Raw genomic sequence first — 15,641 nt, forward strand, 5'->3', positions numbered from 1 at the left:
ACTACTAAGTCTGAAAAAGTCACTTTGGATCAGCAAGTTGCTAATTATATATATGCAACAAATTCCCCCTTCCGAACAGTGGAGCACGAAGAGTTTATCAAGATGATTAAAGTGCTAAGACCAGGATATGTTCCACCTAATAGACATCAAATTGGAGGGTCTCTTTTGGATCAAGCCTACGATTCAGTGATTAAGAATTATTCAGAAGAACTTAGTGGGAAAACAGTTTGCATGGCCATGGGTGGATGGAGTAATGTCCATAATGAGCCTATAGTATGTATAACTTTAACAGCGGACAACCGTATTTATCTTGTTGACTCTATAGACACAGAATCAAGACACACAGCTGAATATCTGTTGAAATTAGCTGAAGTGCGACAAAAAAGTGTGAAGACAAATTTGGATGCACAGTAAGAAGCTGTGTAACAGATAATGCTGCTAATATGGCAAAAATGAGAAGTGAATTCGGACAAGATAAATCCATTATAACATATGGTTGCTCTGCACACCTGTTAAATTTGCTTTCACAAAACCTGCAAATCAAGAACATTAAGGAGCACATTACTGAAATCATTAAGTACTTCAGAAATCATCACATCCCAGGATCTTTGTATAGAAGAGCAGGAGGAACAATGCTAGAAATACCATCAGACACACGATGGAACACAGTGACAGATTCTATTGAATCTTATTTAAAGAACTGGGAGGCCCTTGTCAAAGTGTGCAAAGAAAATAGTGAAGACATTGATAAGAAAATTGAAAGGAAAGTTAATGATAAGGCATTAAAAAGAACTGCAGAAGACTATTTAGAGAGACTTAAGCCTATTGCTGTGGCATTGTACTGTGTCCAGAGAGAACATACCCTATTAAGTGATGCTGTAGAAATCTGGGTAAAACTGAAAACTGATATTAAGGAGTATTTAACTGATAAGAAGGATATGGATAATTTTGAAAAAAGAATCAAAGTACCATTGACACCTGCCCATTTTCTAGCTAATGTGATAGATCCAAGGTATCAGGGCAGACATCTGACTCCTGAGCAGCGAGACATTGCAGAACAGTATGTGTGCGAGTCTCTTCCACATTTCCTTTCAACATTAATGTCCTTCCATGGAAGAAGTGCACCATTTAAAGAGGTCCATTTTGGTAAAGATGTTGTAAAATCTCTCTCACCCCTTGCTTGGTGGCAGTATTTTGCCAATGATACGACAGAAAATGTAATGGATGTTCCTAGGCAATTATTTACAGCTGTTGCATCATCAGCAGGGGTTGAGAGAATTTTTTCCACATATGGATTTGTTCACTCAAAGGTAAGAAATTGCCTAGGACAGGAAAAGGCATCTAAGCTTGTCACAGTACATAAGCATTTCAATGTTCAACTAAGCTAATTTAAATGTTTTGAACTATTTTTGTTGTTTACAGAATGAGAATATTGTGTTGACTTGAAGTTTTACCGGTAATTCTTAATACACTATAATCCTACAAATGTAAGAAAATAAACTTGTTACCAGTGTTATTTTTTTTACAAAATGAGAATATTATTCTGTTGACTTGAAGAAGTTAAGTTATTAATTTTTGAAACACTGTAATCCTATAAGAGCATTTATGTTAAATTTCATTATTACGTTTGGATTTGTGCACTCAAATGTAAGATATGTTACCAGTTTTCTTTTATTTTACAAAAAGAATATTATTGTGTTAAATTCCATTGGTACATCTACTGCATAGGTAAATATTTTAATGTCAATTTTCTGTTTATTATCCTGAATAAGCTTTGGTTGAAAAATACTGTTTTCATGGTTTAAAATCACTATTTTAATGCAATTAGTAAAAAAAATAAAAAAATCGATTTAAATACAAAAATCCGATTTACATCAAATAAATAATTTTTTTTTAATTTTGAAAAAAATCATGATTTTTTCCAGAACTGATTTTACTGACTCTGTATCAACATTTCTTACTTTCTTTTTTTTTGTAAAATAATGGAATTCACATCACTATATCACACAGAAATATTCCGTTTAAGGATATGTTAGTGGAAGCGTTTCGTAGAGAATTTATTAAGGATCATATATCAAATTCATCTCCCTACCACAATCGCTTGAGTGAGGAAGGGGGAGGAAAGTGACTGCATGACCCTCCCCCCTCACCCCCACAAAAAGGTTCATCTACCACATTCTTCAGCCACACCCCATCATCACAGCCTCCAACACCACTCACATTCCCCTAACAAGGGAATTAAGACAGCAGACATAAGGATGAAGATCTTATTGTGTGACATATTTACGTGTGTGTGTGACAGCAAGTTAAATATCAGCTGTTGGGGAGTGCTTGCCAACGCTCATTTCCACTCCATTTTTCTAATCACCCACACTTTTCTGCTTTCTCACTCCACATTTTAAAATGTTATGTAATGTAATGTTGAAGGGATACCACTTTGCTCACTTATACTTATACTTATCACAATCTCTGTAAAAATACTTTAGGTTTCGTGTTTATTCAAGACACCTTCAGGTCATGAGACCCACTAATCCCCCGGCCAAGAAAGGTGACCTGACATTCCATCAGAAGGTCAGTAATATGAGGCTACTAATCCCACACCCTACCTTGACCTGACATTGAGTCAGGTCAGGTACATGATACCCACTAATCCCCCACAGCTCCATGGGAGTAGAACATATCATATAGATTTTTATTTTCAAATACAGGTTGTACCTCTCTAGTCCGGCAACCTTGGGACCTGACCGGTGCCGGACCATGGAAATTTCCGGACCATGGAAATTCACCCTTTTCCTGGATAGATAGTGACTTGTGCTTACGCTTGGATGCACTAGCACCACTTTCACTGCTTTGTGGGCTCTTTGAAGATATAATGAAGAGTTAAATGTTGTACAGTAGGTTCTCAAACTTTGGGAGTTTTTAATTCAACGTTTTTTTATTTTGAAAAAAAAAATGCAATTTAAAATTTTGATGGCGGAAACTCGAATTTCAACGGGTTTGAGCGGCCCGCCAACGTTCAGACATGCACAAATCGTGTAAACAGCGTCATTTCTCTTATGTACAAGAGATTCATTATTGTTTATTACTGAATGTCTTTTTGATTTAATTAATTTTTATATGTGCAAAATGAGCAATACAATTCATTAAAAACACGTAGAATATTAGAACACACGAGGAGATGAGACGGCATTGTTTTCGTTGATTACAAAACCAGTGGCTGACTGGATCTACATATAAAACTGAAGAAAATAAGACCCTGGTTGTAGCTGTTGTAAAATTAATGTAAAAAATTAATATGGTTGCTTTAAGTAATGTTATTTAATGTTAATAAATGGAACAATATAAGTAGCTAACCATTAATGGTAAAGAAAAAAGTGAGCTCACGTATGTAAGTGCGCACATGTGAAAACATATCGTCATTACTCTACATAAGAATATGAAAGCAACACTTATTTACTGTTCATATAGATTTTAATTAATGTTTCTGAATTTAAAAAAAAAATTCTACCCACCAGTGGTGTTAAAGTTGAAAACATAAGGACAGCCAATGTTGTTGTGTGTGTTTTTACTCGGATGACGTATGCTCAACTCTAGCTGAAGCTGTAGAACATAAGAACTTTGTTTTTAGTTTTTATTTAATTTTATCTGTGTTATTTTCGTTGGTTTAATAGGATGTTGCTTTATTACAGGTAGTAATTCCCCCAAAAAGTAGGGTAAATAAGGCAAAATTTAGCCAAACATCGAAAGTACCAGACTCAAATTTATTTTCTCCATGGGCAAACTTAAATCGTTCCGGACCACGGGAGTGTCCGGACCACAGAATGCCGGACTAGAGAGGTACAACCTGTATATTTATTTTATCAAACTTTCAGATAAACTATTCTGGATTATTGTAAAGAAATGGCGTTTCTAACTTAATTAGAACTGCATTTACGGACTCCTTTAGTTTAGACTCAAGGAAAACATCCCCAGCACCCAGAAACATTCTGGGGAAGTGGGCTAGTGTCTGTGTGTGCATGATGTCTAGTTTAGACACTCGGAAACTTTTCCCAGTAACCGGAAAAGATTCCGGGGATAAGGAATTTTTCCGGGTTTGAGGAGGTCGTCTGGTTAACTGGAAATCTCTCATCACAATTGTTCCGGCTAATGGGGATATCACTGTATAATGATTAGTTACTACACTAAATATACATGAGGAACAGTGGCCTCCAATATTTACAATGAACAGAGTTGTGTATTACACAAGGAGTTCTTTAAATTTAGGGAACAATTTATTTGTCTAAGATCACTAGAAAGACAGACAACTAACATAAAAGAGAAAGGGTTAAAGTGATTTGAGTGCATAGTACCTCCTAAAAAAAAACAATACAAATGCTATCCTCACATTTACATTGTGCAAATCTTTCACAAAAAATTATTTACAACTTCATAAATATTTAACTTGTTTTCAGAGAAATATCCACTTGAATACATTACACAAACTGAACATTTAAATACACAGAGGCATTACTGTCTCTGTGCCTAAAGTGCTTAGCTACTGAATATATTATCCTATATCTGCCAAGTTATACCATTATTATGTGGTCCCTTCCAGTCAAAAATTGTCAGCTAATATCTCAGTAGGGATGTGTAGAAAGAGTAAAGTGGGAATTTTAACCTGATAATCCAGATATGGTTGAAAGGTTGACTATCTTACTGAGACTCCTGATGTGATGAATATGATGAAACCTCAACTTTTACATATAAAGAAAACAAAGTCAGATTATAATAAAATAATACTTACAGCTAATTTGATGCATGCAGGGCTAGAAGTACAGTCACCAATTCTCCGTACACTGTTGTAATGGTCTCCATTATGGTATGATATGTGAAGTTCTGCCATATTTTTTTTCCCTTCTCTTCCACAAATCTTCATTATTAAAGAGAAACAAAATAGAATTAAATTCAGACTAAAATGAAAAGTATATGAAATGCACATTTCTGACACAGTAACAGAGGACTGAATTATGATACAATATTACCTTTTATGACTGAGGGGAGGAAGCAAGTGACCTATAGGAGCAAGATTACCAATAAAAACTTTCTAAGCCAACCCTCAGCTATGAGGATGGTACTCTAAATGATTGAAGCTCTTCAAAGGGAGCATGGAGTGGTAACGTGCACAGTGTTGCCAAGCGCTCCTCACCAGCTGATGTTTATCTCGCCACCAGGCAGTCAAACTTAAGTCAGTCAGTCAGTCAGTGTGTGTGTGTGTGTGTGTGTGTCAGAGTTATGATCTCACATGATAAATGTTATTGCCACTGATACCAGATTATAAGGGGAAGTGATAGTTAGGATAGGTGATCACAGGTGCCAGCTCCTCACACACACACCCTGCAGGTGTAAGGTGAGGTGACAGAAGTTATGACCTCATATGATAAGGTTTACCACCACTGACATCAGCCGGAAGTGGCAGTTGTCAAGTGGATGGAGAAGGGTGAAGGTAAAAAGGATTTAGATGGACACATGTGATCTGTGAATTGATAAACATAAGCAATTTGAATGTTTTAAGATTTTTATTTAAATTTTCCCATCAAAAAATCTGGGCAAGCAAATTTCCTCCAAAAATATGTTAGGGCAAGTAAATTTCATAATTCAGTTGCCTGGGACAAGTAAATGTTCTCTATAATCTGCACAGCCTGATGTAAACTTAAAGTTATGGTTTGGAAATCAAAGTGTTAACAAGTGGACTGGCATAGAAACATATCTTGTATCATCCTTTAACAAGTCAACAGGCTGATATACACTCATACAGACAGACAGCTCCAACTCACTGTATGCACCATTTTACATAGGCACATGAAGAAAGTTTCATAAGCCTTGAAACTTGCTTCCTCTACAGAGCTATCCTGATCACTGTAACAGACAATTTTTGCAAACAATGTTAGTGCTTTTATTGTGTTTTAAAAATTATAGTATAATCAGGTCTGTGAACAATTCTGTAAGAAACAACCAAACTATGCACAGCTTGGAATATGAGGAGAAAAAACAAAAAACAAATAAATAAAGTGCACACCTGCCAGAGTGGAGCATTCAGTTGGTGGATTACAACCACAACTTCATGAAGACGAGCAAAGGCAACAATACAATCATTCCCTCCATAGGTGCCAAGTTCAGCCAGGTTACTCACTGTGGAAAAAAAGACTTGGTGTTAGCTGACTTCCTCAAATCTCAATTTGCATACAAAGTATACAAGGACATCAATCATCATAAAAATCGTGCAAAGATCATCTGTATAATTCAGTACAGTAGAACATCGATTTAAAGCAATTCAATTTATGATTACTGTTTTGATTTAAAGTGACACCCACAATTAAGGACATTGTTTTAATTTAAAGCGAATCTCTCCTATTTTGCGAGAGTCAATCTGGTGCATCATATTTTAAAATTCGAGCCTAATGTTTCTCTGGGCACGTTACACTGTCCTAAGGGCAAAGCTGTACTGTACATGTACTCAAAATAATGTACTAAATGATTACCAAAATTTTTGTCTAGTGCAAACTATAGCATGATTATATTCAAACTAATCACTGTCTTATAAGAATTCCAGCAATGAAAATTATATTCTCCCCAGTCACTTCTGTGACATTTTATAAACAAAAAACAAAAACTCAAGCTAAAGGACATAAATAAATAAATAAATAAATACTTCACTAGACCTTTGGCCCAACTGTCAAACATGTCACTGTCACCTCTCCTTCCTCCCTCTCCCCCATCTTCCCAGCCAGGGTTTGGTGGTTTTAGGCTTTTATGTTTTTAAATTATATAATATCACAGACTAAAGTTAGGGGAATGTAATTTGCATTGCTGGAATCCTTGCAAGACGGCAGATAATTTGAATATAAACGTCATATATTTTACACAAGAGATAAAAATTTTAGCTCTTTGTAAGAAAATTAATTAGAACATGTCAGTTCAGTGATATTTTATAAGAGAAAAACTTAAAATCACTCTTTAGGACAGATAAATAAATAAGCACTAGACCTTGGCATTAACTGTCAAACATATCACCTCACCTCTACCCCCACCCCATCTTCCCTCAATTTTAGCTGTGTTGATTTATGAGTGTTTGTTTTAACATAATACTACAAAAAACAACATTTCCTTTATTCTAGGAGAGGGGCTGAGGTGCATCTGGGTAGACTCTCAGTCTTTTTAGAATTATGTTTCTCTCAAGAACCAAAGTAAATTATTCCATTGATACAACACTTCGATTCAGTGCGAATTCGGTTTAAAGCGACCCCTCTTGGAACGTATCTTGTGTTATATCGACGTTTTACTGTACTGTATTACAACACAAGTATCACCCTTTGATGAAAATACAAACTAACTCACAGTGCCTCTCAAAGGGAACATCATCTTCAACAAATGGCTCAAAATCATTGCGGTTTTGCCTCATGTAAGCCACAACATCTTGTCTATGTTTCTGATGAGTATTTGGCGTACCATCAAGCTGATCTCCAAGAGCTCGGAATAAACAATTTCTGCAAGAGAAACAAGCCAGTTAATCTTAGTGTTATATTCATAATAATAATTTGATGACATTATATTCATTGTGAAAATTATTTTGTATAATCCCATGCAATAATCCTAAATTGAAAAAAAAAAAAAAACTCCTAGCAACTTGCCCAACAGAGCCCTAAAGCACCTACGGATATGCAGATAGTGGTTTTGTATGAATTTAACATGAAATAGTCTTATTGTTGGAGATAATCATGGATTTCTTACGATAATTTGTATAATCCATGATTCACGTGTAATAAAAATATGAATCGTGGTGAGGTTTTGTTATTATTACATATAATTAGTCTGATGACGTACAACAAGAATCAAGATTTGGTGGGTTTACTAATACATTCGGCTTTAAGTACCTCAATGCTTCACCAAACAGCTGGTTGAAGTCTTCATAGAACTTCATTAAAGATGATTAAACCATTAAAGGTTGACAATCCCTTATCCGAAATCCTTGGGGCTGGAATTATTTCGGATTTCGGAATTTTTCGGATTTCAATATATATATATATATATATATATATATATATATATATATATATATATATATATATATATACACACACCTAGACCCGACTTACGACTACGTGACTTACACCGTCAATTTACGCCTCACCAGATATACCTGTAGATTAAAAAAAAAAAAAAAAAAAAAATTTTAAATGACACGACTACACGAAACGTTTCCAGTTAATGTAGTCTCCATGTATAATTAGAAAATTATGGGGCCCCATGTGCATTCAGCTGACTACATTAAAGGTTAAGTGCTCAAGTCACACTGTATCCATTCCTTATTATTTATTACTTTCACTGTACTGTATCCATTCATCATTATTCATTACGTTTACTGTACTGTATTTCATTTTAGATTTTTATTAATTTTTTTTTTTTTTTTATGTCGGACTTCTGACCTGGATTTGGGTCCCAACCCTCATTGTAAGTCGGGGTTCGTGTATATATATATATATATATATATATATATATATATATATATATATATATATATATATATATATATATATATATATATATATATATATATATATATATATATATATATATATATATATATATATATATAAGTAAATCACTGTGTATATATATATATATATATATATATATATATATATAGTCATGCTTTAAAAAAAAAAAACACGTGGCGCCTGCTGGATCACCACCACGACCCCTGAAGGAGACCATGATCCTCCCCACACTGGTCAGATATTATGTGTTAAAGGAATATACTTCCTTACTTGGCTTTTCTTTTTCTAAGCATTTGCCTGGCTAGTGAAATTCTTTAACCTACATTTATAGAGGATAAAATCTTTCACCTACAAACTGACAATAACACATTTGCTGTATCAGACATATCTAGTTGTTCAACAATTGCAAACCCCAGTTGCAATTGGGGTTGCAATTTCAAATTCTGTGGCATTACTTCAAAAATAGTCAAGTTTCTGGTGCACCTAAGATTAAGAGAGAAACGGAGGACTCAGGGCGTCCTGATGAGAGAAAATGGACTCGGTGATGACGGGGACCAAATAAAAAAGCATAGCTAAGGTTTTGTGGACTACAGTATTAAGCGTACCCTTTCATCACTTTGTAATAAACCCGGCCATGTCTATGTGTGTTTATGATATTTACCATAACATTATATATATATTTAGTGGGTCTAAATGGTCGTAATGGTGTCTGAACCAATTAGGAATAAATCCCTATTAGGTTCTGTACTTTCGTTATCGGAGGGGTCCCAATAGGGAGCGGCCAACCAAGGGATGACTGTATATACTTGTGACACTGGCTGTTGCTTCTGGTGTTATGGGTACAGGGGTACCAAGTGACAGCACTAGGATCCCGCTTCCTCCATCAAGGAATAAACAATTGAAATTTAAATTGAAAAACAACATCAAATAAATTATTATCTTTCAAGAATCCTCCAATGTAAGTTAGCATTTACCCAGGTCGTTTGGGTAGAAAAAATTATGCGAAGAGCTTAGTTACTCTTAAGTAATGATAAATAAACACGCAGGCAGGCCTCAGCATTAAGGAATCTATTCAAATAAATAAACAAACAAACACCAGACATTCTGTCACCCCCGTCTTCCCACCACCTCGTGTTCAAGATAAAGATTGGTGATTTCTCTTATGTTTATTTTATATAATATCATAACATCTCAGACTAAAGTTACAATAATATAAATTACTGTTAAACTGCAAGACAGAGATTAATTTAATGATGTCATTTTGTCAAGAAAATGTAGTACATTAGTGTACGTCACTGTAGTACATTTACAAAAAGTTTTTCAACTGTATTTTGGGTAGATTTACATAAATTTCTTCATTTATTTTCACCCATTTCATTTACACACCATACTAAAAAAACGTAAAAATAAATTTGTGCAAAAGCTGACTGCACATGTACTAATTTTTGATTACGTACTAAAATTGTTATGTCTAGTGCGAATTATATGTTAATATTCAAATAAATCAGTATCTTACAAGAATCCCAGCCATGTTAATTATATTCTCCTAGGTCATATCACTGGCATTTTTAAAATGGGGAGAAGCTTAGTAGGACTGTTAAATAAACACACAGAGACCTTCACCTCAAACTTATCACCTCAACCCCCCACCCCCCAACCCCTCGCTGGGTGGCGTGGCTGGTTCCGACAGCCCTCCCTCCCTCCCTCCCCCCCAGCCAGGCTTTTAGGGCTTACAGTTTTTATCTTATATACGATCTCAGACTAAAGATTATAATTTCATTGCTGGAATCCTTGCAAGACAGCCAATAATTTGAATATAAACATCATATATTATGCCTCAAGAGATAAAAATTGTTGTACATTAGTGTACAGTACTCAGTACACTTTATAAAAAAAGTTTTTCAACTGTTTTTGGGTACATTTATTAGATTTCTTATGTAAAGCTGGAGTGCACATGTACTAATTTGATTACTGTAGTAAATTGTTTTGTCTAGTGCAAATTATAGCATGTTTATATCTTAAATTTCAATCAGTATGTTAAAGGAATCCTCAGCTATGTTAATTATATACACCCAGGTCATTTCACTGGCTTTTTATAAGAGAGAAGCTGAATACTTAAGAACTGATAAATATACACACGTTAGACCTGGCCTGTGCCAACTGTCAAACCACTCCTCCCCCACGCCCCCTGCCCTCCCTTCTCTATCTGCCCAGCGTTGCTGGAATCCTTGTAAACAGCGAATAATTTTAATATAAACGTCATGTATTTTGCACAAGAGATAAAAATTAATCACCTGTATCACATTACAGTTGTGATTTAAGAGTAAAAGTGTATATGTATCGTATATAGTATCTCCATACACATAAGTATAAATAAAGTTTATGTGATGATCGGATAACGTCCATTTCGTTAACGTCACGTTTCCAAGAATGACTGTGTATATATGTGTATATATATATATATATATATATATATATATATATATATATATATATATATATATATATATATAGAGAGAGAGTATATATATATATATATATATATATATATATATATATATATATATATATATATATATATATATATATATATATATATATATATATATATATATGCATATTTAAAACCCTAGTTAATTTAAGACCCAATTAAATTTACGTCATTTCATTCATATTTACGACCAAAATATAATAAAAACAAAATAAAATTACATTTTCATATAAATAATAACTAAACTCCGATATGCAATTATAAAAAAATATTGTAAAAAAAATGAAGAGCACCTTACAACAGTTTTGCATCCCTATTCAACATGAGCAAGAGAGCAAGTGATGGTAGTGTTGGTTCAAAAGCTAATAGAAAATGTGTGTTTAGCTGGAGAAACTAGATGTGTTAAAACGATATGAAAAGTTGAGGTCTGTGGATATTATAAGGGAGCAAGCAATGAACATATTTTCTGAAGTGGATCCATTAACAGAACAAGGGAATTAAAATTTAAATAAATGCAAATGAGAAAAAGAAAGCAGCTGTGCAAGGTTCTTTGACAGCTTTATGTATTCAAAGGACTAAACCATCAACTTCAGCTACACCATCAAATTCAGCATCATAAGCAGCTGCAACATCAAGTCTGGCTCAGTAACAGTTTCAGCAACAGCTTTATGTGGAAAGCTGCTGCTTCAGTCAGTTGAACCTACAGCTTCAACCCGAAGTTGAAGCTGATGACTTCAATATCTGAGTAAAAAATCCCCGCACAATATTCATTGACTGTCCTTTTTTGAGACTTTACCAACATTGGTGAGTAGAATTTTTGCTTTACATTCGTAAATATATTTAAAACATATATGAGCAGTAAATAAGTGTTGCTTTCATATTCATATGTAGAAAAATGACGATATGATTTCACATGTACACACTTAATGCCATAATGTTGACGTTCCCAATCGTCTCGCCTTATTTCTTTACCATTAGTGGTTAGCTACTTCTAGTGTTCCATTTAATAACATTAAATAACATTATTTGAAACATACATACAGGTATTCAATTTTTTTTATATTAAGCTCACTACAGTTTCTTCAGTTTCTTATGTAGAACCATCATCACTCACGAAAACAATGCCATCTTGTCTCCTGTGTGTTTTAATATTCTACGTATTATTATTGAATTGCATTGTCTATTTCACATATAAGAGGGTCCCCGGTTAACGAAAGCACAATCCGCTTCCAGGTTGCTCGTTAACCTAAAAATCTCAAGCAATCAAAACCATTGTTTCAATGGGTTTTTGGCAATTGGTTCCAGCCCACTGAAAATTGCCTAAATTAAAATTTTTAGAAAATGACACTTACCTTGAGGTGTGTATGTAGAAGCTCCTGGGTGATGATGCTGATGTGAATTTGAAGTGGGAGGTGGAGGAGGAGAAGGAGAAGAGAAGGAAGTGGAGGAGAAGTATTTACTGCTTCTTGAAGGTGAGTCACTCTTCCATGAAAAATGTCAGGAACCTCTGACTGACATTTTCCACCATGAACATCCTCTCTCCTTCTGAAGTGGAAGGATGAGGGCTAGCATCATCCTCTCCTTCTTGAAGTGGAAGGCCGAGGGCTAGCATCTTGTTCTTGCCTTTACTGAAGAAAGTGTCAATTGTGGTCTGTGGGGTATCATTCCTCCTCATCATTAACTTATGTTTAATGAAGGGAGACCATTGTGTCCTCAACATGACACAAAGTTAGTTCAGACTTTTCCACATCTAGGTGCCTTGAAGCCAGTTTCCTGAACGTCTCCCAGTAGTGGGCCACAACATCTTTCTAACCAGAAGTTGACATATGGTAATACTTTCCTCCTCACCATTGTCAGCCTCTAACATCTCATCCAGTTGCTTCAAGTCATCAGGAGTAAGTTCCTCCTCATGAGACATCACAAGCTCTTCAACATCATCCTCTTCAAGGCCCAATGACTGACCAATGGACACAATCTCCTGGTCCAGCTCTGTGTCATCCTGAAATCCCTCAAAATCATGGACTACTGATGGCCACAGTGCATTCCATGAAGAATTGAGGGATCTAGTGGAGACTTCTTGCCATGATGACACAATCAATTTTACAGTCTCCAGAATGTTGAATTGTGTCTTCCAGAACTGTGCCGGTGTTTGTTCAGGGTAAGTGGAAGTTGCCTGATGATGACACCTAAACATTTTCTTCATGTACTGTACAACTTCTTGAAATTGCTGATCACATTCTGGTCCATTGGCTGTATGATTGATGTAGTGTTGGGAGGCAAAAACAACACTTTCACAAAGTGAAATTGATACTCCAAAGTTCTGGCAAGTTCAGGGTCATGCCCAGGGGCATTATCCATGAGAAGAGCCTTTAAATGGAGTTTATTGGTGGTTAGGTAGCTCTTGACAGAAGGGCAGAACACCTCAACAGCCCATTCATTAAAGAGCTGTCTTGTCACCCATTCCTTACGGTTGGACTTCCAATAAACTCCAAGCTTTCCTCTTACCACTTTCTGTTGCTTGAACACCCTGGGGTTTTCAGAGTGGTAGACAAGCATAGGCTTCAGTCGGAAATCCCCTGAAGCATTGACACCAAGCAATAGAGTGAGATGGTCTTTCATGGGTTTATGCCCAGGTAAATAGGCTTCATCTTTGGTGATGAATGTTCTTTTGGACATCTTTTTCCAAAACAGCCCAGTTTCGTCCACATTGAACATTTGCTGTGGAAGATAATTTTCTTCATCCATCAGTTCTTTAAACTCCACTAAAAACTTTGCTGCCCCTTCCTTATCAGCACTAGCAGCCTCACCATGCCTAATAGCACTGAAAATGTCACTTCTTTTCTTAAATTTTTCGAACCAGCCTTTGCTGTCCCGAAAATCTTCAAATTCTGTGCCTGAAGAACCAGGTTGATCTGTCTTTAAATGTTTGTAAATCTCCCTGGCTCTTTCACAAATGAATTTACTAGAAACTGAATCACCTTTCATCTGTTTTTCCCTAATCCAGATGAGAAGTAACCTCTCAGTTTCTGCAATTAGGGCTCTACCTTTAAACACTGGTAGATTTCTCTCAGTTTTACTTCTTTAAATTTGTCTTTCTGTGCAAGAATTGTCGACACAGTTGATGTGGACATGCCATATTCTTTGCATAGCGCATTTGTTCTAATGCCTTCTTCATGTTTCTTAATAATTTCCTGCTTGGTTTGGATTGAAATCGCCTTTCTTGATCTCTTAGGCCCCATGCTGGATTCAAACAATGTCAACACGTGATTTTTAAAGTTTAAATTAGCTGTAAATAAAGAATATTTTCTTTAAAATAACACTGAACTGTGCTATATATTGTCAATATGTAAAATAAAATTCAAAATAACCAATAATTTGCTTGGAAACAGAAAAAAAGCATTTAGTTGAAGAGAGAGTCTCAAGTACAGTGAGTTCTGCTATAATAGCGTGTTTTTGATATAATTTGCTCCTACTTGATTTATGAATTAGGAACAATATTTGTATAACGCTTGTTTTGCTATAACGCGATTTTGCTTACTATTTCTCCAATTTTGTGGTACAGTGGGGTATCCTATAATGAATCTAATTGGTTCTAGAACCTTGTTCGTTATAGCATTCGTTCGTTATAGGATTAATCCGTTCCAGGCCCCCAAATACAACCACTTAACACTGAAAAATATAATATAAAATTGTAAAAATTGTAAAAAAGTGCATAAATATGCATCTAAACACCTGAAATAAAGAATATCATTAATATTTGTAATAAAAAACAATAAGAAAAAAAAAATTTCAATAATGTTCGTTGTAGGAGTTTCGTTCGTTATAGCATTCTCAATTTTATAGGTAAAACCGTTCGTTATAGGAATATTCGTAGTAGGATCCGTTCGTTATAGCATACCCCACTGTATTAACTGTGAATATAGTAAAGAAGAATATCAACAAGAAGCGTTCTGGTGATAGAATTCCCGGTGATGATCGTAAAAGAAAGGATATAACACTTGAAGAGAACCTCGATTTTATCAACCTCAAAATCACCCTTCTCCCCCATCAAGTTACATTCATATTTTTTCAAGGTAAAATGTTACATTTACTGTATGATTTCATTATTAGATATGAATGTAACATTTATTTAGACTGTGCTATCCTTTGTGTTAGGCTAACTACTAAATTTTTTCGATTTCGAGTAATCTGCACCTAACCCTATTTTTGCTCCAAAAGCCCTGTTATTTCTGTGCAGCGATTTTCTATAACACGATATTTTACAAGAACACAATTATACAGCGTTATAGCAGAACTACCACTGTAAGATATTACCACCACTGAAAACAGAGAGAGACTAACGCCTGTCTGGTGTGTTAACAGGCTGGATGGCACGCCAGAAACTAGTTTCTTTACCTTCAATTATGTTCAATAATTGTTAAAATGACTAAAAAAGTTAATATTAAGCTTTTAAAATTATTGAATAGTATAAACTTCTTGATATTTACTAAAATAGTAAGGAATTTAAGCCCTAAAACCAATTACTGTATTGGCGGACTAATACTACAGCTGGTGGACCGCCAAATGCAAGCAAAAACATGTTGAAGTCGGCTCGTAAAAAACTCGTTAATCGAGGT

At 35.0% G+C, this 15,641-nt stretch overlaps 1 protein-coding gene across 2 annotated transcripts in view; it reads right to left on the reverse strand.

The window, feature by feature from the left end:
* The window catches only part of LOC121863299 (OTU domain-containing protein 3-like), a 132,763-nt gene that overhangs the window by 20,691 nt on the left and 96,431 nt on the right, over nt 1-15,641 (reverse strand). For both annotated transcript variants that reach the window (XM_042361890.1, XM_042361889.1), the window contains 3 exons: nt 7,375-7,523; nt 6,056-6,168; nt 4,784-4,909 (listed from right to left, as the gene is read on the reverse strand). In XM_042361890.1, the coding sequence (XP_042217824.1) occupies nt 4,784-4,909; nt 6,056-6,168; nt 7,375-7,523 (388 nt within the window). The remainder of the gene's footprint in view (nt 1-4,783; nt 4,910-6,055; nt 6,169-7,374; nt 7,524-15,641) is intronic.

The sequence above is a fragment of the Homarus americanus genome, unplaced genomic scaffold (genome assembly GCF_018991925.1).
Source record: "Homarus americanus isolate GMGI-L3 unplaced genomic scaffold, GMGI_Hamer_2.0 scaffold46197, whole genome shotgun sequence".
NCBI lineage: Eukaryota > Metazoa > Arthropoda > Malacostraca > Decapoda > Nephropidae > Homarus > Homarus americanus.